This window comes from Podarcis bocagei, assembly GCF_964188305.1.
Source record: "Podarcis bocagei genome assembly, chromosome: 11".
In the NCBI taxonomy this organism is placed as follows: domain Eukaryota; kingdom Metazoa; phylum Chordata; class Lepidosauria; order Squamata; family Lacertidae; genus Podarcis; species Podarcis bocagei.
Window position 1 is genome coordinate 40881324 of NC_138136.1, and position 23295 is coordinate 40904618.

At 44.6% G+C, this 23295-nt stretch overlaps 1 protein-coding gene across 2 annotated transcripts in view; it reads left to right on the forward strand.

Moving 5' to 3' along the window:
- DEPDC1B (DEP domain containing 1B) overlaps window positions 1–22809 on the forward strand; it is a 40573-nt gene extending 17764 nt beyond the window's left edge. For both annotated transcript variants that reach the window (XM_081212967.1, XM_081212966.1), the window contains exons 7-11: window positions 1174–1314; window positions 12975–13141; window positions 14166–14342; window positions 17859–18044; window positions 21626–22809. In XM_081212967.1, coding sequence (XP_081069093.1) covers window positions 1174–1314; window positions 12975–13141; window positions 14166–14342; window positions 17859–18044; window positions 21626–21787 — 833 coding nt within the window. In that variant the 3' untranslated portion in view covers window positions 21788–22809. The remainder of the gene's footprint in view (window positions 1–1173; window positions 1315–12974; window positions 13142–14165; window positions 14343–17858; window positions 18045–21625) is intronic.
- The last annotated feature ends 486 nt before the right edge of the window (window positions 22810–23295 follow it).

Consider the following 23295-nt stretch of genomic DNA (forward strand, 5'->3'; position numbering starts at 1 on the left):
CGTTCAAGACAACAAGAAAACTGTCTTGCATGGAGTCACAGGGAGCACAATAAGTTAGGATTCTGCTTCAGCATTGACTAAGCCCCAGCTGAGCAGCCTTATAGCCCTAGCCCTTCCTCTTCCTCTTCACACGTATGGCTCAGGGATGCTTGGCTGCTTATTTGGAAACATTGGCTGCTCATCAGTTATGGGTATCTTGTGTGGTAGTCCTCATCTTAAATCCTCATGCTGGGCTTTGTCCTGCTATGTTGTATCACATGATCAACCATCACCCAGAATATGGGCAGCTACTTCTGTGTGATTGTTCCATCTGAAGCAATCTTTGTGAAGATCTCCCTCCATGTACAATGCTTTCATGGGATGTGAGCCACTAGAAGCCCCTGGGCCAAATCCCCCCCCCCACTATGCCAGAGTATATGCCATGTGGTCTTCCTTACATTGCCATCCTAAAGGGGAAAGTAATACTGAGGAAGCAGCATCTCTGCCATCCCAATTTGTTGTGGAGAATTCACTGAGGCAGGGTTTGTTCTGTATACAGTGTATAAGAGTTTAATGTGTACAGTGGTACCTCTGGTTACATACGCTTCAGGTTACAGACTCCACTAACCCAGAAATAGTACCTCGGGTTAAGAGCTTTGCTTCAGGATGAGAACAGAAATTGTGCTCCGGCGGCACGGCAGCAGTGGGAGGCCCCATTAGCTAAAGTGGTGCTTCAGGTTAAGAACAATTTCAGGTTAAGAACAGACCTCCGGAACGAATTAAGTACTTAACCCAAGGTGCCACTTTATATGGGGTTATATGAAGGGTTAAGCTTGAAATACTAAGTCCCCATTGATTCATTGAAGTTCTTTAGTTGTGTAAGACTGGTCTGGGGGAAAGCTGGGCTCTTGCATCAAGTTGGAGGGTTGTACCATTTCATTTCTGATTGGCTTGTAGGGTAGAAATCCTTGGTCACTCATTGGTCAGAAAAAGTGTTCTGAGGAGGAGGCAGAATTCTAGCCTACTCCGATCTGATGAATGTCACACATTTCCCCCCTCCTGTCAAATAATTTGTCCATTTCCTCTTTGCTCTCGTGGACACACCAATACTGAGTAGAAATGTAACTGTTGATAATTTCTGTCAGCCAGCACAAGCCATTCATTTCTTCTCTCTCCTTTGCCCCATCACAATAGGGCCCAGGTGTCCGGATCTGAAACAACCGACATACTCAGGATTTGAAAGAGATGTCTTCAGAACCATAGCGGATTACTATGGCCACATGAAGGAGCCTCTTCTCACTTTCCAGTTTTTTGATCTCTTCGTCAATGTGCTAGGTAAGAACTCCTTCCCTCTGGAGGTCTGTCACTCTTTGACTATTTCCCCCCAGATTTTTTTAACTTGTAAAGATGTGTCTCTTCAACCAGGCCTTGGGGTTTCCCTGAGGTTGTTGGTTAGTCAGGCTGAGAGAACTGTTGAGTCACAGAATGACCCGCCAATGTCTTCTCCAACCTTCTCCAGATGTCCAAAACATCTGGAGGGAACCTGCTTGGCAAATCCCGGTCAGTGGGGATTCTTTATTGCCCTCCTGTTTAAAGTTAATAGTTTTATGGCTGTCGTTTGCTTGAAGAAAAGTAGAAGCTGCTGTTTATTTGGGGAGCCTGATAATACAGGCTCAGAAGCTTCTACTTATATTCCAGCAAAAGTAGGTAAAGGCCCCCTTCAGACCTCCCGTGCCCAACGTGGGAAGGTTGGGGGGACTGAGCAGGCAGGGAAATTTTGGGGTAGTGACGGGGTGTGGTTACTTGCAGCCCTGGGGCTGCTGCACATGTCAAATTCAGACATAATGCTTGAGTAGGCAGTTGTCCGTGTCTCTGGCGCGAGCTGTTTTTACCTTGTTGTGTTCTAAGTATTATAAACCATTGTGGAATTTGGAGATGATGGGTGGTATTAAAATTTGAATAAATAAATAAATACTTTGAATAAATAAATAAATTTCCTCTTTGGAACACAAACAGGATACAAATTAAAATTGCACAGGTGAGTTTTCGAGGAGCAATAAATCCAGCGAATAATGAGGAGCAAATGTTCATTAGCAAGATCTAGAACAAGAAATGTACACATCTGGTAGTGAACAAGCAAGCAAATAATAATAATGATAGTACAAAATAATGATAGTACAAAATAATAATGACAGTACAAAAATTCAATTTCGAGCATTTCACCGTCGTCCTTTTATTTGCAGCCTCCAAAGGGAGCCCAGAGCAGCTAACCTTGTACAAAAACAAATGCAATAGCAAAATGAAAACACTATAAACTATTTGTTTATTTAAAGCATGCCTGTATCGCCTCCTGTGGCAAGTCTTGATGCGCTATGCAACAATATTAAAATGCACATCAGTATATTAAAATACAGGAAGAAAATGCAACTAAAAAACCTAGGATTAAAAAAATCTTATAATAGAATGAGACTGAAGAAGTGTGCATGCACACGAAAGCTCATACCAAGAACTAACTTAGTTGGTCTTTAAGGTGCTACTGGAAGGAATTTTTTTATTTTGACTGAGTACCAGAGAAGGCCTAGGAGCCCAAATGTATGTTTGTAAAAGACACCTGGACGTCATTGGTGGTCTCCTAAACTCAGAGGGAAAATGGATCCATCAAAAAGGCCCACTTTCTAGCAGCTCCTAGCCATGGTACCATAGCCTGCGCCATGACCAGGAGGGCCTCGTCACCCATAACGACTGAGAAAGACAGGAGTAGGGAACCTCAGGCCTGAGGGGCAATGTGGCCCTGTAGACCTCCATGCCTGGCCCTTGGGGCTCTCCCTAGCTCCCATCTCACCTTCCCTAAGTCATGCCCCTCATTGCCTCTGCTCCATGACCTCTTCAAGCGTTCTTGCCTGGCTGGAACATGTTCTTGAGGCAATTGGTCTCCTCAGGCACAATAAGAAGTCAGAGTTTTCATTTCGTTTATGGCTTATATCCTGGTCTCCCTTTTCAGGGTAAGCCCAAGGCTAATAAAACAAAAATGACAGCCTCATTAATAAAAAATAATAATTCATTCACTTGTTTATTTGAATATGTATAAACCACGCTTACATAGGAAACATAGTAAGGCAGTGTATAACACAAAGCCACTGTAACATTGGTAAAAGTGTTACCAAGTCCAGAACACTGTCGCCACCAAGCCAATAAAGAGACAGTGGGTGGAAGGGTAAAAAGAATTAATTAAAAGCTGCAACAGTGAGTCTCAGCAGAATATCTCAAAAAGACTGAGTGTAGATATCACAAAGCATTTACACCATTGTAGCAAGCACATGAATGTGTGAGTTCTTGCGTCACTGGGGAAACCCAGCCAGATGGGTGGGGTATAAATAAATAAAAGAAATATTATTACTATTACTTTTACTATTGCTATTAGCTAGGAATGTGTGTGGGCAAAGCATGCCTAAGTTCTCTTCTTGACTACAGAATAATTGCTTCCTGACCCTTATCCTGAATTCAGGCCAGCCCAGGCGTAACTGGCCTTGTAGTTGCAGCAGTGGGAACATCTTGTATTTGTGACTGGGAGTGTGTTTATGCAGACTGAGGGTTCAGCTGCATATGTGATGTGTAGACTTCAGCGTTATGGCACCTCTTGAGTTATGGCACCCATGTATCAGAAATATGTGCTGCATAAACAGACTGTGAGAGAACATGAGCAAAGATGTGGGCTGGGCTGGGCTGACTGTGGGTCCTGACATCTAGCCCCAGGTGATGGGATCCAGCTGGGTCCCAATTCAGGGAATCCACCTATCAAAAGCACCAGCAATACACATGTCAACAAAAATTAGTTGATTTTTTAAAAATAAAAAGTCAATTCCAAAGGCAGTTAGGAATTCCAGCTGAACAGTGCCATCTTTGAAATATGCGTGACGGAAAATGAGGATGCCTCCCACTGTTCTTCTGTCCGTGAAAAGCTCCACAGGAGAGAGGACCTGCCACACTAAAAGCTCAATGCCTCATAAAGGCTGACTGAACTTCAGGGGCATTTGGGAGCACCAAAAATGGCCTGTCGAAGGATCTCAGCAACTGAGGGGGGACACTGCTGGCATATTAGCAGTACATGTGAAAAGGATCTAGTGGTCTTAGCAGACCACAAGCTTAACATTGTCGACAGTGTGATGCAGCAGCCAAAAAAGCTAATGCTATTCTTGGCTGCATCAACGGAAGTCTAGTGTCCAGATCAAGGGAAGTAATAGTACCACTCTATTTTGCCTTGGTCAGACCACAGCTGGAATACTGTGTCCAGTTCTGGGCACCGCAATTTAAGAAGGATGTTGACAAGCTGGAACACGTGCAGAGGAGGGCAACCAAGATGGTCAAAGGTCTGGAAGCCAAGCCTTATGAGGAATGGTTGTAGGAGCTGGGTATTTTTAGCTTGGAAAAGAGGATACTGAGAGGAGATGTGATTGTTGTTGTTGTTGTTCAGTCGTTTAGTCATGTCCAACTCTTCGTGACACCATGGACCAGAGCACGCCAGGCACTCCTGTCTTCCACTGCCTCCTGCAGTTTGGTCAAACTCATGTTAGCAGCTTCGAGAACACTGTCCAACCATCTCGTCCTCTGCTGTCCCCTTCTCCTTGTGCCCTCCATCTTTCCCAACATCAGGGTCTTTTCCAGGGGGAGATATGATAGCCATCTTCAAATATATTAAGGGCTGTCATGTGGAAGAGGGAGCAAGCTTGTTTCCTCCTTCTCTGGAGGGTAGGACTTAAACCAATGGCTTCAAGGTACAAGAAAGGAGAGTCTGACTAAACATCAGGAAGATTTCTGACAATAAGAGTTGTTTTAAAGTGGAACGGACTTCATTGGAAGGTGGTCGACTCTCCTTCCTTGAAAGGTTGGGTGGCCACCTGTCATGGATGCTTTAGTTGAGATTCCTGCATGACTGGGTTGGACTAGATGACCCTGGGGGGGGTACCTTCCAATTCTGCAATTTGAAGATTCCATAAGCAATCAGGCAACTTTGAGGTGCTTTGGGCCCAAGTTGTTTAGGGCTTTGTGAATTACCACGAGACCCTTTCACACTCCTAATGCCCTTGGAAGAACACTGCCAGTGCCCCACCAATTGTGGCTAGGTTTCTCCAGCCACTCTGGGCAGCTTCTAGCAGAATATAAAACACAATAAATCATACGGACGTGAAGGGTGTCAGTCTGTGTGGAGAAGGGGATTGGTTGCCCCAGGTCTCATGTAGGTGTAAAGTTACTCCACTGCTGGAGGCATGGCTATGGTTTGAAAGGAAGAACTTTGACCTGGGATTTCTCCCAAGCCTGGAAATGAAACCTCTTTTCAAGGAGGCAGTGCAGATGAGAAGAGCAGAAAGGTTGCAGTTTTCTTGAAACTCTAGTAATCTACTTCATCCTAAACATGGTTATGCTAATTCCCGAAAGATATAACTGTTAAAGTCAGAGTTTACCAGTCTTGAACGATCGTGTTTACTATCTCAGCAGATGTTTTGAAATTCAAGGTTGCAGTGATGTGGGAACTGAATCATTTCGTAGTGATTCAGAGCAGCTGCCATTTGTCTTTGCCTGCAACCGCAAATTTATTTGGCAGTTCACACTCAGCCCTGGGAGTGAACCCTGAGCTACTGGATTTGTCACAAATGCACAACAATTTTGCCGCCTTCTCCAACACCTGTGCAAGAAGCCAAGCTCCGGCACACTATTTTATTCCAGAACATATGCAGTTATTGCTAATTATCCTTGCAAGGTGACAGGGCAGTTGCCACCACTCCTGGCCAGGTACAGGGCGGCAGTCCATGCACGTAGCTTCTCTCTGGGAGATTGTCAAAAGAGATTAAAACTTTTGCACTGTGTTTTCATTTCTTGCGCAGGCTGTGGGCTAGGCAGAATCTAGAGCAGGGATGGGGAAATGGTTCATCAGGCAACCATGTGCTGCTCATGCAGTTTGAAATCAAAGGCACAGTGATTTGCAATTCCCAGTGATTAGCCCCATGCATAGTACTCTATACAAGCCCCAGCAAGACTCATGCTCTGCCATAGTGAATTCATATATTGTTCAGTTGTAGGGCCAGGGCATTTAGCATGGCCAGAACAACCTTGTGAGCCAAATGTGGAAGCCTGCAACCTTAATTAGGCCGGTTCTGCTGATTTTAAGGTTATGTGTACCTAGAATATGCTAGGCTCCGCGATCTATCAGTGCAGGGCAGCAAGGTTATGGATTGAACCTCAAAACCATTTACCACTGAAGAAGAGTTTGGATTTGATATCCTGCTTTATCACTACCCTAAGGAGTCTCAAAGCGGCTAACATTCTTCTTTCCCTTCCTCCCCCACAACAAACATTCTATTAGGTGAGTGGGGCTGAGAGACTTCAGAGAAGTGTTTCTAGCCCAGGGTCACTCAGCAGCTGTATTTGAAATCAAACCTTTATTAGGCATTATGCAAATAAAACCGTAAGAAGGAAAAATAACATGTAAAAGCCTTGAAATATATATAAAAAGGCAGCAGTTGGCTACAATCATATATATATATATACATATAAAATCAGTGGTTTTCCTTGTTAACTTGCTCCTTGGAGGACTGCAGCCAAAAACTCGGCTACCCCCGCCGTAACCCTTTGGTCAACGTCGGATAGGCAGAAACCCGCACATTTACCTTGCTGGGGTTCCAGACCACCCAAAAGAGGGGACAGCACGCGTCGACGGAGCGTACTGTACAATGGGCAATGAAAGAGAATATGCTCTACAGTGTCCGGGACATTCATAGAGCATCTGCAGAATCTCTTGCTTCTAGGGATGTTTTGATATCTTCCCCAGACAAATGCTGAGGGAAAGACATTCAACCGGGCCAGCATAAAAGCCCTACGTTGGGCTGGGATTATTAATTTAGTGACGTAATTGACTCTGCTATCTAAGATATTTAAATCATAGAATATGGGGGAGCAAATTTTGTTTACAGCCGCCATAATATTTTGTCTCTCCACATCCTTTAGTCTAGCTAGGATATTTTGGAAAATGTATTGCTCATTAGAATTATACAGGGGCCCCAGCTCGATGCCTAAAGATTCAATCTTTTTTTCGAGGTACTGATACCATCTTGATTTATAGGAGTCCTTGAGCAGATCAGCGAGCAGGCTTGATGGAGAGCAGCGAAAATGGCAGCGTAACCAGTACTTTATTGAGGTGGACCAGGCCCAATATTCCATTGTGTGTATGCCTATTTCTGCACACATTGTCTCATATTTGATCGCAGCTGGGAGTCCAAGAATACGTCTCAGAAAGCTGGAGTGAATCTTATTTAAATCACTGTTATATGCTTGAATCCATAGCGGGATTCCATAGAATATCTGGGCTTGCACTTTTGTTTGAAAAATCTGATTGGCCGCAGGAATAAATTGATTACCTTTCTGATAATAAAACCGGGCAACTGCTGATGAGGTGCACTTTGCCTGTTTTATGGCATTTGTGCGATGACTTGCCCACCCTAGATTGCTCTGGAATAAGATTCCCAGATACCTATAGATTTTTACTTGTTGGATTTCTTGCCCTCTTATTTTCCATTTCTCTAGTTTCCAACCATTTGAGAAGACCAAAATTTTTGTCTTCTCGTAATTTATAGAGAGTTTATTACATTCGCAGTAAAGGGTCAGAGAAGATATAAGACGTTTCAGACCCAAGCTCGTTAATGATAGTAGGACTGCATCGTCTGCGTATAATAAGAGAGGAACTGGTTTCTGATTAAGTTTAGGGGCATGTGATTCTATTTTTTGAAGGTGATCTGGCAAGTCTGATAAGAATAAATTAAATAGAAAGGGGGCAAGAATACATCCTTGTTTTACCCCTTTCGAGATTGGGATGTCTGATGAAAGATGACCTATGGTGTTAAGTTTGACTTGACAGACATTGGAAGAGTATAGATTTTGTATTAGAATCAATAAGCGCTGATCAATTTTTAGTTCTGCGAGTTTCCTCCACAGCTTTGGGCGGTCAATTGAGTCGAATGCACCACGAAAATCTACAAAAGCAGCATATATCTTAGATTGCCTTTGAGATCTATATTTTTCAACCAAATGCATAAGTATAAGGCAGTGGTCTAATGTAGAGCAACCTTTAGAGAAACCTATTTGTTCTTTCCCTGGTAAATTTAAATTTTTCATCCATATAAGGAGTTTAGATAGGAGGTGCTTAGCGTAGATTTTCCCTATCACTGATAGTAAGCTTATCGGTCTGTAATTCTTTGGTTCTTTTGGGTCGCCATTTTTAAAGATTGGGATAATTATTGATCTTAACCATATCTCCGGTATGATCCCATCTTTGTCTATGAGAGTAAACAATTGAGCTAGGGGTTCTGCCCACCAATCTATATAGGTCTTAAATAATTCTATTGGTAGACCGTCTGGCCCAGGCGATTTCCCCGATTTGAAATTTTTAACTATCTCTCTAATTTCTGCTTCTTCTACCCTTGGCCACTCCTGGAGTTTATTGATTTTATTTATAGCGGTCTCATTTCCTTTAAGTTCACTGTGTAGATTGTTAAATACAGATGTAAAGTATTGGGACCATTTGGATTCTGCAATTGGTGGTTGGGTTAGTTGATTTTCGGCTTTCAGTCCTCCGTACACTAGGTTCCAGAACGCTTTGTTGTTTTTACTCTGAATTGAGTCAAATAGTTGTAGCCATTTTTGGGTTGCATATTTCTGTTTCTTTTCGGCCAGAATGTAATGATATTTTCTTTTTTCATCAAGATAAGAGGGCTCTAGTTTAATGCGATTATTTTTAAATGTTTGACGCAGTTTTCTTTTTAGCTGGAAACATTCATCGTCAAACCAGGGGCTAGCGCTATGTTTAAGTATCCAACCTTTAAGTGGAGTACTAAGCTCTACAAACATTTGGAAGATTTCATTATAAGTTTTCAGAATATCACTGCAGGGATTAGTGGTCTTTAAATTGGATAATACTTGTTTTCTCAGGTTGGCTGTAAGTTTTTGCCCCACTGCTGCACTCATTTCCTGAGACCATTTTAATTGAGTCATTTGTTTGTATTGAGAAGGTTCTATGATATTGTACTTAGTTATTTTGGTTTCGTTCTTTAAGTTTATAGACAGCGATAGTGGCTGATGGTCGCTTTCAGTACGCGTTCCAATTTTGAGGTCCATGATCGAATTTATAATATTATAAGGGGCAAGAATATAGTCGATGACACTGCATCCTCGGGGGGAGAAGTATGTAAACTCCCCGCTTCTATCGCCTTCTGTTGAGCCGTTCACAATCTGCAAATTAAAGTTGTTACATAATTCAAGTAGGCGTAAGCCTTCGTTGTTTACAACCCTATCTCTAGAGAAACGTCCTATTTTCAGGGCATGTGCGATATCATTATCAGTATTCCAATTTAATTTGCTACATAGTTGTTCATTGTTGGTTCCCACTCTAGCATTAAAATCACCTGCTATTATCAGTGAAGCATTTGGGTATTTATCGGTCAAATTTTCTATATAGAAGGTTAGCTGTGACCAATTTTCATTGCTGCTGTTGTTTTTGGTAGGGGGGATGTAGACGTTTACAAGTAGCAAGGTATCGTCTTTTTGTGTTAAAAGTAGAGCTTGTGCAAGTGGAAAGCATTTTTCTAGCTGCTTGATCTCAAACCCTAAGTTGTCTTTGATCATACAACAGAACCCTGCTTTCGGCCGGCCCTTCGTGTTTGTTTTCAAAGCGGGTTTCGTATAGGAGGTGAATCCATTAATTTTAATATCTCTAGTTGACCATGTTTCTTGTAGAAGTATTATTTCAAAATCTTTGAAGAAGTTCATTAGGTCTGGGTCTCCGCCTTTGTTTCCCCACCCTGCAATATTCCAGGACAGTAAACGTAGAATCCGTTTTTGAGTTGATGGCTGGTTAACAGCATTTAGTCATTCTAGTTCTGTTATTGAGTCCAGCGAGGAATTTTGTCTTTTGCAAATACAGCCATTTGTCGCTGCTTTCGGTGGGGAGGGTAATGGTGGGTCTTTTAGATTCTTTTTTAAAGTGCGGGGAATTATTTCCTCCCTTTCTTGATTTTCTTCCTTAGCTGTTCCTTGTTCCTGGGGGATTTCTGTGCTTGGTGGACTGTTCTGGGCAGTAGGGCTGTTTTCGGTCTCTACTTCCATTTCTTTGGTCTCATTTGGCGTTAGGCTCAGTGTGCCAGGTCTGTTGGAGGTCATCTTTTGTTCGGCAATGTTAGAGTCCTTTGTGGTTCTTAAATAAAGGGTACCTATTTCGTTTGGAGCTAGTATTTGATATCCCAGCCAGGAATTTGTGGTCTCTTTACTGGAGTTTTTCCTTGCCATTTCATATTTTAGAGGAGGCTGGATTTGAAGCTCTGCATCTATACATTTGAAAGTTCCATTAGTAGCTCTCTTTTGGACTATGCATTTTGGGGAGAGGGCAGGTAAGTGTAGAGTTTGATTGTGTATTGTTTCTACTGCATTTTGCTGATCTTGTTGGCGAATTTCGGTCAATCTGGCCTGTAGTTTCGTCAATTTACTGAGTATGTTTATTTGTTCTTTATCTGGTAGCTTAGTAAAATTGCTTAACAGCTCTTCTTCTTCTGGGACGGTCCAGTCTATTGTGGCAAAAGCGAGGCTGTTATTTGATGCTACAGTCGCTTGGTTTGGGAGCTTGGTTTTTTCTTGCGTGATTTCCCGGGAAGCTGGCTGCGGCTTCACCCATCTATTGAGTTCTTCCACGGGGGTAGGGCAGGTGTCGGCTTCTGGTGGAATAGTCTTGTTCATCTTATTTTGTCTTTTAAATGCAATCAATGGACTGAGTGATATATCTTCGAAGTGTCGACGCGGAATAATTCCTTTCTGGACTAAATGAGCCTTTTCCCTTAAGATTTTGGTTGGGATTCTGTGACTACCAAATCTTAGTAGTACTTTTTTGGAGTATCCATCGTTAGTAAGCCTCTTGACTGCTTTTAAGTCAATACTTCCACCCTCAAGGCCTAGGAGCAGATTTAGATGATGTCTGGCCCAGAAGGATGACTCCCAGTAAGGTAGGGGCCCTCTATATGGAAAAATGTGGAGAACAATCTCACACGGCCTCAATATCAGGTTGAATGAGTGAGGGGGGCTTCCTCTGGCTTTTGGCTGATTTAGAGGTATAAATTTGTATTTGCTCTGTTTGCTTCCAGGGCTTGTTAAGGATGTCAAAAAAGGAGTGAGTTGCCTCCTTTCATCTGGGTTATCCAGCTTCTTGGAGATGTTTTGTAGTTGTTCAAAGATTTTTTGAACTGTTTGAGCAGTCAATAGGCAGCATTCCTCCAGCAGCTCCACCTTTCTACCAATTAGTACTTGTGCCTCGATTATGGGAGTAGTAGCCTTGTCCTCCTTTATCCCTGAGGATATCTCTTCAACTGTCTCTCCGTGAAAAGAGTTGGGGAGAGTTTTGGGAGGGAATGTGTGCTGTTTTTGCGGTAGCAGGTAATTATCTAGATTACTCTGTTTGAAGCCAGAGGGCTCTGCGTCGGTTTCTATATCAGGGCACCTGTATGTGGAGGAGCGGAGACGCGAACCCGGTTCACCAGATTACAAGTCTACCGCTCTTAATCACTACACCACATTGGCTCTGGGAGCCACGCTGGGCTATAGGAGCGAAAACTCAGGCTTTTTATAGAATTTATTTTATGTTGTCTCTGCTAATATGACTTTGATACTTCATTATGTTTGACTTGAGTGAGGTTACAGGGAACCAGGCAGAGGGCCTTCTCGGTAGTGGTGCGCGCCCTGTGGAACGCCCTCCCATCAGATGACAACTATTCGACTTTTAGAAGATATCTGAAGGCAGCTCTATTTAGGGAAGCTTTTAATATTTGAAGTTTTATTCTGGTTTTAATGTTCTATTGAAAGCTGCCCAGAGTGGCTGGGGAAACCCAGCCAGATAGGCAGAGTAGAAATAATAAATTGATATTATTATTATTATTGCACATGCAGTTGGCAGAGTTTGGCTTGCATTCTCCATCAATTAGAAGATTTCTGTGTTGAAATAAAAAAAAAGATGTATGAAGGATATGTTTGTGAATTGTACATATCCTTTTTAGAGGTATATGTACTATATATGCTTTTTATGGTTAGTCTGCTGGCTTGCTGACATTTCATTTTGGCTGAAATAAATTTCTCCTTTATATAGCTCTCTCTCTCTCACACCCCTTAAAACCTGTTGGATAAGAGTTTGACTGGAAAGCTAAATGGTACATTTGGAATGGGATGTGAGATTTATGTACATTAGTTTCTTGAGAATTCTTCATGGTAATTATGATATAGTAGCATCTATATGCAAAGAACAGGTGTGTCTAGATCCTGCCCTGAAGGGGCCTACAATCTAAAAGAGGTGCAGAGAAACCACAGAGAAAGGCAGCAACAGAGGGCAATGAAAGCGGGAGATGAATATGTACTTAACATCTGTGATGGACAGACCTTGGGTCATCTTCCTGCAGACCCAGAAGAGACTGGGTGGAGTGTCAGCCAATCAGGAAGGAGAGAAAAGTTAAGAGAGAGAACCTGTTAGCAAAACTGACAGATAAGGCTTGGTTGGAGCCTAGACTTGACTTGCATGCTGCCCTGAGAGACTTTGGCTCGGAGTAGAAGTGATACTGCTGGTCTCTTATGGTTATAGGACTGAGAGAAGGCCTTGGACTCAAATTCTCCTTCCTTCTCCTCTCTTCAGGGTCACAAAGTTCCCTCCCGGCCTTTCAACAATAGATTATTGTTTCTTCTGTGCCCTGGCATTCACCATGGTTAAAGCTAATGAGGTTTCTCACTGCAAATAACCAGAGCTTGAGCTGATTTGCAAACTATGGTTAACAAGGCGATTCTGGTTTCTGCTAACCATAGAATAGTGTGCCAGTAGATGTCTTGCCTTCAAGAATTAGACTCATCCCCCCCCCCTTTGGAAAATAAGCTATGAGAAGCATCCGACATTGAAGTGTGCTCTCCTGCCATGTTCTCCGACCCAGGTCTCCTGCAGAAAGAGAAGCTGGCCATTGAAGCTCTGCGGGTTTGCTGTCTCCTCCTTCCGCCAGCGAACCGCCGAAAGCTGCAGCTGCTGATGACTCTGTTGGCCAGGATTGGCTCAAATAAAGATCTGCCGCCCCTCTCAGACACAGTCGGGACGAGAACGCTGGTGAGCATCTTCTGGGAACTGAGAGACCGAGCTGGGCTTGCAAAATCTTCCTGGAATTGCTTTGGGGGAAAGACTCTCCTTAGTTACCAAAAAGAAAGCAGCAAAGTATTTAACCGAGGGTGTGGCGTGAAAGTTCTCCCTTTCTCTGCCTGCGTAACATGAATCACCAGGTTGCAACCTGCAGCAGACGCTGTGTGCTTGATAGAGCTGACAAGAGTTAGCAGCTATGGGTTCTCCCACCCAGTTCCCATCGCTGCCCTTTTGTCTGTCTGTCTCTCTCCCCACGCATTTCCTGCTGCACAGCATCAGATATACTGTGTGCTGCAAGGAGCGGGAGCTGATAGGGAAGGGCAGGACAGGGGGAGGAATCTCTCCTCCAGTTTTGTCGGGGCTCATTCTCAGGTTGCAGCCTGGCTTTCACCTTGCCTTCTCTAGGAAACCTCTCCCCTCCCCCTCCCCAGTGGCAGCTTCTGTCTTGTTCAGCTGTTGACAGTTCTGGAAGCAGGTCTTCAATGGCACCAGCACTGAACCAAAGCGCTCAGCCATCTTTGAGGGTGGATGGGACCAGGAAGCCCAGGGGTCAGCAGGTGTTTGATGGGGATTCGCTGATAGATATCTGGCTCATGTACAGTAGGTAGACAAAAGTGTCTCAAACAGCTTTTTTAAAAAATGACTCCCCTAATGCAGATTAGGCGGCTGAAATGAAGAAAACTTGGAGGTAGCCAGGAATGTTGTTGTGCGTCAAAGGTCTGTGAGCTGAGATTGGTCCTGAAAGTTGAAACAAATCCCTGGGCTCAGCAGCCGCTCAGAGGCACCCTGCTGTTTAATTCAATGTGTACATCTTTTGCACCTGGGTCCTGTTGGTGGATTTGGGGGGTTCTAGTCAAGCACAAAGTACCTCCTGAAAATCTGAAGTCTGTGCTCCCCTGTTGCAAGCCACTTTGAGAGTGTTTGGTATGGCAAGAATGGGGAAGACCCATGAATAAGAAAGTGTTGTTGTGATAACCAGTCTTCTTTGTTTCAGATGGTTCAGTCCTTTTCTCGCTGTATTCTTTGCTCCAAGGATGATGTGGACTTGGATGAACTTCTGGCTGCTAAACTGGTGTCATTCTTGATGGACAAATCTCAAGAGATCTTAAGCGTACCTTGTGCCCTGAAAGCTAAAATAGAGGAGCATGTAGCACATCTCCAAAGGGTCCAGGTGAGAGCTGCAGAACATAAATGTCTTCTCCCCAACTCAGTTCTTTACTACCTTCTTAAAACCAAACCAGTTCTTCTCATGCAACAAATAAAGTGACATGTAGCTATAATCCAATAAGCATTTATCAGGGAGTAAGCACCACTGAATTGAGTGGGTCTTATTTCTGAGCATTTGTACTGTTAAGGTTGCTATTCTAGAATTGCTACATTTCTTGTTTGTTTTGTCCATATTTTCCATTGCCAGACTTTGGCCATTAATGCCTGTGAGCCTCTTGACCATCTGTGGGCAGCAGGCAGCTCTTTCAGGCTTTTCTTATAGCCTGCTGCAGATTGCCCAACCAGGGCTCCACTATCAAAATAACTCCATGCTAGCATTCTTGTTCCCCATGGCCTGCCAAACAGCTGGGGGCAGGGGGAAAGGATGAAGGAATCATATTTGCAAGGGACATCAGAGGCACGTGATGGCATAACTAAGATTCCATCCTACACCTTCCAGTTGCCCAGCTGATTTGGTAACGGGAACAACCGGCAGGGCTTGTGCTCCCTCATGCTTCTTGGTTGCTTCCAGTTCAGTCAGTTGGACGTGGGGTAGGAGGTAGGGTACAAGGTTGGACGAGGAGGAAGGGCACATGTGTGACAGTGTGCAGGGAAAAGAAGAAGAAGAAGAAGAAGAAGAAGAAGAAGAAGAAGAAGAAGAAGAGGAGTTGTTTGGATTTGATATCCCGCCTTTCACTCCCCTTCAGGAGTCTCAAAGCGGCTAACATTCTCCTTTCCCTTCCTCCCCCACAACAAATACTCTGTGAGGTGAGTGGGGCTGAGAGACTTCAGAGAAGTGTGACTGGCCCAAGGTCACCCAGCAGCTGCATGTGGAGGAGCGGAGACACGAACCCGGTTCCCCAGATTACGTGACTACCGCTCTTAACCACTACACCACACTGGCTCTGTGTGTGAAAGAGAATTGGGCCAGGAGTGGAGACCCCACCTACCAGTGACACATTTAAAATGCCATAGAATGTTAATCATCCCAAGGCCTGGTTGAATAAAGGCACCAGGCGTCTCTGAGGAGAGCATTCCATGAACTGGGAGCCACCACAGAAAAGGCCCATCCTCATTTTGCTGCCCTCCAGACCTCTTGTGGGAGAGGCACATGAAGAAGGGCCTCGGATGATGATGGCAGGGTCCACCCCTCTCCCCATGTCCCCACAACACAAGCGACCCATGCAGGGCTCCCTTTCCCCTGCCCTCGAGTGTGCCCAGAGGAGGGGAACCAGGATAGAACCAGGTTTTGTGAGATCAGTTGGAAGATTTGGGCCTGTTTAGCTTAGAGAAAAGAAGGCAAAGGGGAGACACAATAGCAGTCTTAAAATATCAGAAGGGCAGCCTCGCAGAAGATGGCGGAGGCATGTTCTCTGTTGCTCCAGACAAGAACCAGCGCATAGAAGTTGGCAGGGAAGCAGGTGCCAGCGCCAACACTAATAGCGGAAACTGCTTTAACAGTGGAACAGACTGGCTTCGGAGGGGTGGTGGTGCACTCTCCTTTGCTGGAGGTGTTTAAGCAGAGGTCGGATGGCCGTCTGCCAGGGATGCAGTAGCTGCATCCTGTGTTGTGGATCCTGAATTGACCACGAAGTTGCACTGGACGGGGAGCCTCCAGCCTGCAGGCCAGTCATGGTGTCATAGGCTGGCTGGCTGCAGAGGAGTGGAAGGAGGCACCAGCTTTGGTGGTGGGATGACAATGAGGGAGCAGACTGGGAGGAGGAGGTGTCGGAAGCAGAAGAGGCAACAGGGTTTAGTGAGCAGGGAGAGGCTGTGGCAGAGAGCAGTTTAGACTCCCAGGCTGAAGTGGAGGCTGGGAAGGAGTGGGGTCAGGCTGCTGAAGAATCCAAGGTGCGACCCCTAAAAAGACAGCAATGAAAAGAGCAGAACAGAGATTGGTTGTGTGCCAACACATTTTACGATTGCTTGGAAAACACCCCGGAGAGGAGGAGCCTTAGAAAGGGGTGGGGTAGTGGGGACCTTCAGTCTTCATAACTGCCTCATTGCGGCAAGTCCTATTGGGAAGTCCCTGGAATCACTAGGCCTGAGCTGTTTTGGATTCTTTGAATAAATAGTTAACTTAGTTTTTTAAAAAAATATTTTAATAAATAGTTAACCTTGTTTTTTATTGCTGACTTACGCTTGACTCAGGCTCCTGACACTTGGCGGCCCACCAGCCTTCCCCGTTTGGGGCTGCAAGGCCGTTTGGTGCCAAACATAGCCACTCACCCCTTCACCTGACATCACACAGGTGAAAGCTGGGCTTGCCCAAGGTCTGATCTGTGCAGCTCCCAAAGCACCCGGCAGCCAGCTGGTTGTTAGGAGCCTCGGAAGCACCACACAAAGCAGGAACCCAGTGGTAAGCAGGATCACAGCGGGTGGCGCTGTGGTCTAAACCACTGATCTTCTTGGGTTTGCCGATCGGAAGGTCAGTGGTTAGAATCCACACAACAGAGTGAGCTCCCGTTGCTCTGTCCCAGCTCCTGCCAACCTAGCAGTTCGAAAGCACGCCAGTGCAAGTAGATTAATCACTGTGGCTGGAAGGTAAACAGCGTTTCCGTGTGCTCTGGCTTCCGTCATGGTGTTCTGTTGCGCCAGAAGTGGTTTTATCATGCTGGCCACATGACCTGGAAAGTTGTCTGTGGACAAACGCCGGTTCCCTTGGCCTGAAAGAGAGATGAGCGCCGCAACCCCATAGTCGCCTTCGACTGGACTTAACTGTCCAGGGGTCCTTTACCTTTCTACCTTTACTTACTCTCCTTTCACCTCAGCTGAACTTGCTTAGCACTGGGCCTTGACTTATTTATCTTGTGCCCATCAAGTGGTGGGAAGATGGAGGAAACAACTGCTTTGCCAGCCCTCTACTGGAAATTCCCATGCAAGGAATTTTGACAGGTGGGTGGCAGTGCTTACCTGTCAACTTTGGCCCACAGGGCTGATCCGTAGAGCCAAAAAGTTCTCCCATCCCGGTCCTGGACCTTGGAAGCGCCTTTCTAATCCTTTAATCCTTTGGCATCACCTGCAACACAAGTTGAAAATAACTCATCCAGTGGCATCTACCCGCAAGCCAAGATGCAAATGTCTTTCTCACACAATTTATTTTTTACTATTACTCCTGCATTTGTGTGCTGCTTTTCAACCGTATCCCCAAAGCGGCTTACAACATCCGTTCTGAAAAGCTAAGATGAAAGGCGCAGTTAATAAAATGCAGCACAAAAGACGAGGCAATTTCTAAAACGAGCGTAGGTCCTTGTGGAGAGAGGCCTGGCAAAATAAAGATAATTCGCTGCTCCTGCATCTCTCTTGCAAGAGGGAATTTGACAAGCAAGTGATAGCATCTAAAGGTCCTGCAGTGGTGGTTGTGTATATTTCCTGATCTCAAATCATAACCATCGAGAGAGGCGTGCACAAAAGATTTTATCCTGGGATACCAAAATTTAAGCTCCTTTTCTCAGCATACCTCCCACCTGTTCTAACACAGATAAAATATCCAGGAGCTGATGCAGATTCGACCTTGCCTGCACCGTCGTTTTGTCATCAGATCAGCGCAGATGAGTTTGAACACCAAAGAACAAATGGCTGCCAAGAACCCTTGGTAGGTTTGTTGGAAGAAATTGCGATGAATCGGGAGATGTCCATCAAGGAGAAGAAGAAAAAGTTGAAGCAGGTAAAATAAATGGTCAAAATTTCTCTTTTAAAGCTTTCCTCTTCACATTGTTCCCCACCCCCCAAAAAGGATTTTGATGTGATATTTACTCTTATCTATCATGGGGAATGGTAAATAGTCATCTTCTGGTCTTCGTTTCTTCCTCTGTCCCTTCTATCTCTCGCCTTTGAATCTGCTTGTGTTGGTTGTGATCCTGTAAACTCACTGGAAGATTTTCATGGCATGAGATCATCTGCAAATATTTGTGTGACAAGAGCATATGTATTGCATATGTAAATATTCTCACCAGTGCTACAGAAAAAAAACCTTGATGTTTGTAAAGGGAAACATTTACAAAGCAGGGGTGGTTTAGGGACCAGGGATCCCCACCCCTGCTCTCTTTACATGAGACCAGGATCCTGGTCCTGGCAGGTTTCCCAGTCATTTTTCAAGCACCTCACCCCCACAACAAACACAGCTCTGTATGTGTGTGGGCCCTGTACGGAATTTAGAATTGTTTCTAAAATCACTTATTTATTCCATTTATATCCCATCTTTTTCCTCCAAGGAGCTCAGGGTAGCATACATGCTTTTCACAACAAGCTCTGAGGTAGGATAGACTGTGACTGGCCCAAGGTCACCCAGTGAACTTTATGGCTGGTCTTTCAGGCACGGACAGGAATTTTTCTGGCAGGAGAAGGCAGGCTAATTTCTCCCTCACACACAGATGAGAAGAATATGTACATTTTGTCTCATATCTCAGCTCCTCAAGTGCTAGTTCTTCCGGTCTGGTTTTGCCTCCTCCTTTTTGGATCCTTATGCATTGCAGGGCTTAGACTAAGACGATCAGCTATACAATTCTGTGACTCTGTTCTCCCAGTCTGACACGCCTAAGTACAGTGGTGCCCCACAAGACGAATGCCTCGCAAGACGGAAAACTCGCTAGACAAAAGAGTTTTCTGTTTTGGAGGTGCTTCGCAAAACGAATCTCCTATGGGCTTGCTTCACAAGACGAAAATGTCTTGCGAGTTCCTGCGGGTTTTTTTTTCCTTCCCCCCTTTTTCTAAGCCGCTAAGCTGCTTATCAGCTGATCCGATAAGCCGCTAAAAGCCGCTAATAGCGCTAATCCGCTAATCCGTCAATGGGCTTGCTTCGCAAGACGAAAAAACCGCTAGACGAAGAGAATCACAGAACGGATTCTTTTCGTCCTGCGAGGCACCACTGTACTACACCATGCTAATTAATGCATGTAGTTTTGTGTCAGGGAACTGCCATCGGAGCTAGAGGTGGAGCGAAGGCTCCAGAGGGATGCCGGAGAGGGTCCCAGTAGGGAGAGAGGCAGCCCATCTGCTGGGGAAGGAAATCAGCGTAACACCAGTGGAGAAGGGGGGCAGATGGGGGAATCGGAGAGGAGGCTCCAAGACTCCTCGCCGGAGACCGGCGGAGAGAGTACGGGTACTCCGCTGCCCACACCCTCCCTGCGCAGAAGACTTCCGCGCAGGGAGAGTAGGAGGAGACTTGGCGTCAAACAGCTTTTATGCTGGAAAAGGTTCAAGAAATGCCCACTGACGGATTCTGCCAGCGACTGAGACAGTCACGATGCTGGAGGCTGTTCAGTCAGAAAGGGTTTAACTAGGTAACCTCGCCAGCAGTGGCGGCAACTTACACACGAGCAACCCCTAAACCCATTACATTTTGTATCCATAATTAAAATACATCATAAAACAGTGTTACAGTTGCAACAGCAGTAAAAGCAGGAGGTTCAATTCAGGAGATTAGGAGGAGGATAGGTATGTCTTCAAGAGCTGGTGGAATTTCAATACCAAAGTGGTGTGCTCTATTTTAGCAGGGATAACATTTCACAACACAACAGAAAAAAACCTGCTTCTGTGTCCTCATAAGCCTGATAGCCTTCAGGATGTGGCAAAACCAACTGGGTTCCATTTGTTAACCATAATACCCTTTCTAGACATAATAGGCCTCCTGGTTCACATGACAGTATGGGATGTCATTATTGTAAGGTCCCTAAATATAGGCTTGCCTAGCAGAAATGTTATACCAATTTATGGTTTAAATGCAGTTTGTGTGGTGTTAAATAACACACCGTACTTTCATGGCTGAGACGTCATCAGTTAGAAACTTGAGGGTAGTGAAAATGTGGAACTTCTCCAGAATGAGGCAGTTTTAAAATGGTTTAATTCCCCTTTTAGGGCTCACAGCCCTCAGAAGGCAGCTTACAGGACTTGAAAATACAGGTGAGAGCTGGAAAGGGTCCACCACCTTTTGTGTGGGACAAGGGTTAAGATGCCCCTCTGATGGTATTTTTCTTTTCTTATGCTTTTTCTCTTTGTTTTCTTTCTTTCTTTTATATTTTAGTGTGTTTTGTTTTCTCTTCTATTTTTATTTAGATTAGTTTGGCTTTTATTGTATTGTACGTTGAAAAGTTTCACGTTGAATTTTTTAAAAAAAGAAAATACAGTTACAACAGACACACACACACTGAAAAATTAACAGCTAAATGTATTTCGGAGTACAAACTATTTAGCCAAATGCAGACTTGAATAAACATGTTTTAAAGGTTGTTTGTTTTTTTTTTTTTAAAAAGAGACCAGCAATGGTGAGGCCACACACCCCTCCCTAGGGAAGGAGTTCAAAGGGTGTTGCCATTGAGAAATCCCTATAAGCTCTTGCTGGAGGCCCAGAGAGGAGGCTTTCAGATGCTTGGGCCAGCTCATACAGGTGTACTGGTCCTTCAGATAACATCCCCCAGATGTTATCATTTTAAAGTCAGCACTTTAAAATGGGGGGAAATGGGTGACCAAGTTAACCAGTACACAAGAGGTGAGATAAGATAAGTATGCCCAACTTTTGCAAAGGTTCCCACTACCACATTGCTCCGCAGTTTCAGTTTCCAAATCCTCTGCAAGAGCAGCTTCAGGCACACATAGTATTACTGTAATCTAAGATGGATTTAACGAGGGGGTGGATCACAGTGGCTAGGACTGTTTTTCCGAAACTGGGCTGCACTACTGACCTAGCCCTTGCCGGTCAAAAGCACTCTTGGCAAGCAACGCCACCTGCAGTTCTCTTGTACCTATTCACAGACTGTAGTGTCACCCCATCATAATCAGATTCAAATCTCCATGCAGATTAGCAGATTTCCCCAGCTGCAGTACTTTCCTCTTATCTGGATACAGATCCAGCTTTTCGAGTCCTCTTCCATCTCAGTACTGCCCCCAGATGGCTCAAGGTCTCACCTGCCTCCCTAGAATTAAATGATGGAATAACCATGCCATCTGTATATTGATGAAGCCTCAGCCCAAACCTCTAAATGACTTCTTCCAGCAGCTTTCTGTAGATGTTGAAAGGCAAGAGGGGACAAGATGGGACTCCAGATGTGAGTGAGCAAAGAGTGGAACAAAAGTCTCCCAGCACAGCACTGTTATGCAGTTAAGTTCCTCTTCCATAATGTTTGGCAAGAGATGAACGCATCCCCCCCCCCCTTGTAGTCAGAGACTGGACATGTTCTGCTTGAATAAGCAAGTCACTTTCAAATGGCCCGAATAAATTCATTAGCTAATCTTTGCATGCTTCCTTTCTAGTTTCAGAAATCCTATCCTGAGGTGTACAAGGAGCGATTTCCTACTCCTGAAAGTGAAGCGGTTCTGTTTCCAGAAAAAAGCAAGCAGAGACCAATGCTGTTGGGGTGGGCATTTAAAAAGCCTTTCCAGCCTTTTCAAAGAACAAGAAGCTTACGGATGTAAGACTCTGAATGAACTGCATCTCATTAATGACCAGGTTTGTGAATCTGGTACAGCTGGAATTTCGCTGACTACTGAAATCACACTGAACGAGGGAAAAGAATTCTGGGCAGCAAACTGCTGTGCTGAGCCATTATCAGTATTTTCTTTTGTAAATCTACTCAGTTGGAGCCAGACTTAGCTATGCTTAAAGTCGACCCATGGAAAACAAGGGGACAAATTAGTCATGATTTCAATAGGCCTATGGTAATGACTATAGTCTGGATCCAAGCCTTTGTGTTTCTTTCTTTTTTTAAACAATGAGCTGGTTTGATGATCATATCTCAACAACATAAGATCGGAACAAGCTTTTTATCTGTGCATGCTGTCCCTTTGGCTCCTCCCTTCAAACGAGCTATAACCAAACAAGGAAGCCTAATTAACCATAGTTTTCTATTTTATCTGAACTGGGGAGCTGTGGAACTTTGGAAGAGGCTGGGATCTTAAACCAGGGTTTGAAGTTCGCTCAATATCTTGGCTATTTTCAATTATGGTTAATTAAAGACTCCCTGCTTTAATGAGACAAAGGGGGAAGAGTGAAGGGGTTGTGTTCATGGGATAAATGCTCATTTATATATCAGTTACTACTTGGAGTGAACTGGTTGACATGACACTAAGCCAAACCATGCCTTAGTATGAGCTCATGTGCCTGAGGGTTCCTGGAGAGAAAACTGACCACTGTCCTTCTCTGGTGCTGCTGCTGCTGCTCTGAGCATGCCATGATTTAGCGTGTCATCTCAACCCAGGTTCATGGTTTGTCTCTAGGCAAACCATGAGCTGGAAACTTAAGAAGAAGCATTGAGTGGTTTGCCTGGAGTGCAGTGGCAGCAATCTCTCTGGAAACCTTCATGCTTACTTTGGAAAGCCTTAAAAGAAGCTTAAACTACTGTGTATATAGGCAATGTCGAATTTCTGAAGGGTGTAAAGTACTGTAATTACTTGAATGAACCTGAAACACTGGATAATTGTACTAGCTGTAGATCAGATAGTTACCGTATTTTTCGCTCTATAACATGCACCCGACCATAACACGCACGTAGTTTTTAGAGGAGGAAAATCCGTAGGCATGCCACCCATAGGCATTCCCTCCATAACACGCACAGACATTTCCCCTTACTTTTTAGGAGGAAAAAGGTGAGTGTTATGGTGCAAAAAATACGGTAATTAAACTTTGTACTACTGATTTCAACAACAGGCTTGTGTTCTTGGTCACAGGCATGACGAAGAACAGCCATTTCAGAAAGGGACCTTGAGGTGCAAGATCATGCCTTCAGGTGCTCTGCATGTGATCTCGATTGTAGAGCTAGGCCAACCAAGGAGAAATATTTTGGTCTTAGTTGGGGGGGGGCAGCGAGCGTTGTGGTGCCCCCCGCCTCTTGCTTGCGCAGCTACTGGTGTTTTTTTTGCCACAGTCTGGAAAGTTTGCCTCCATCGCTTTCTACAGTTTTTGTCTCACGAACTCCTGCGTTCTT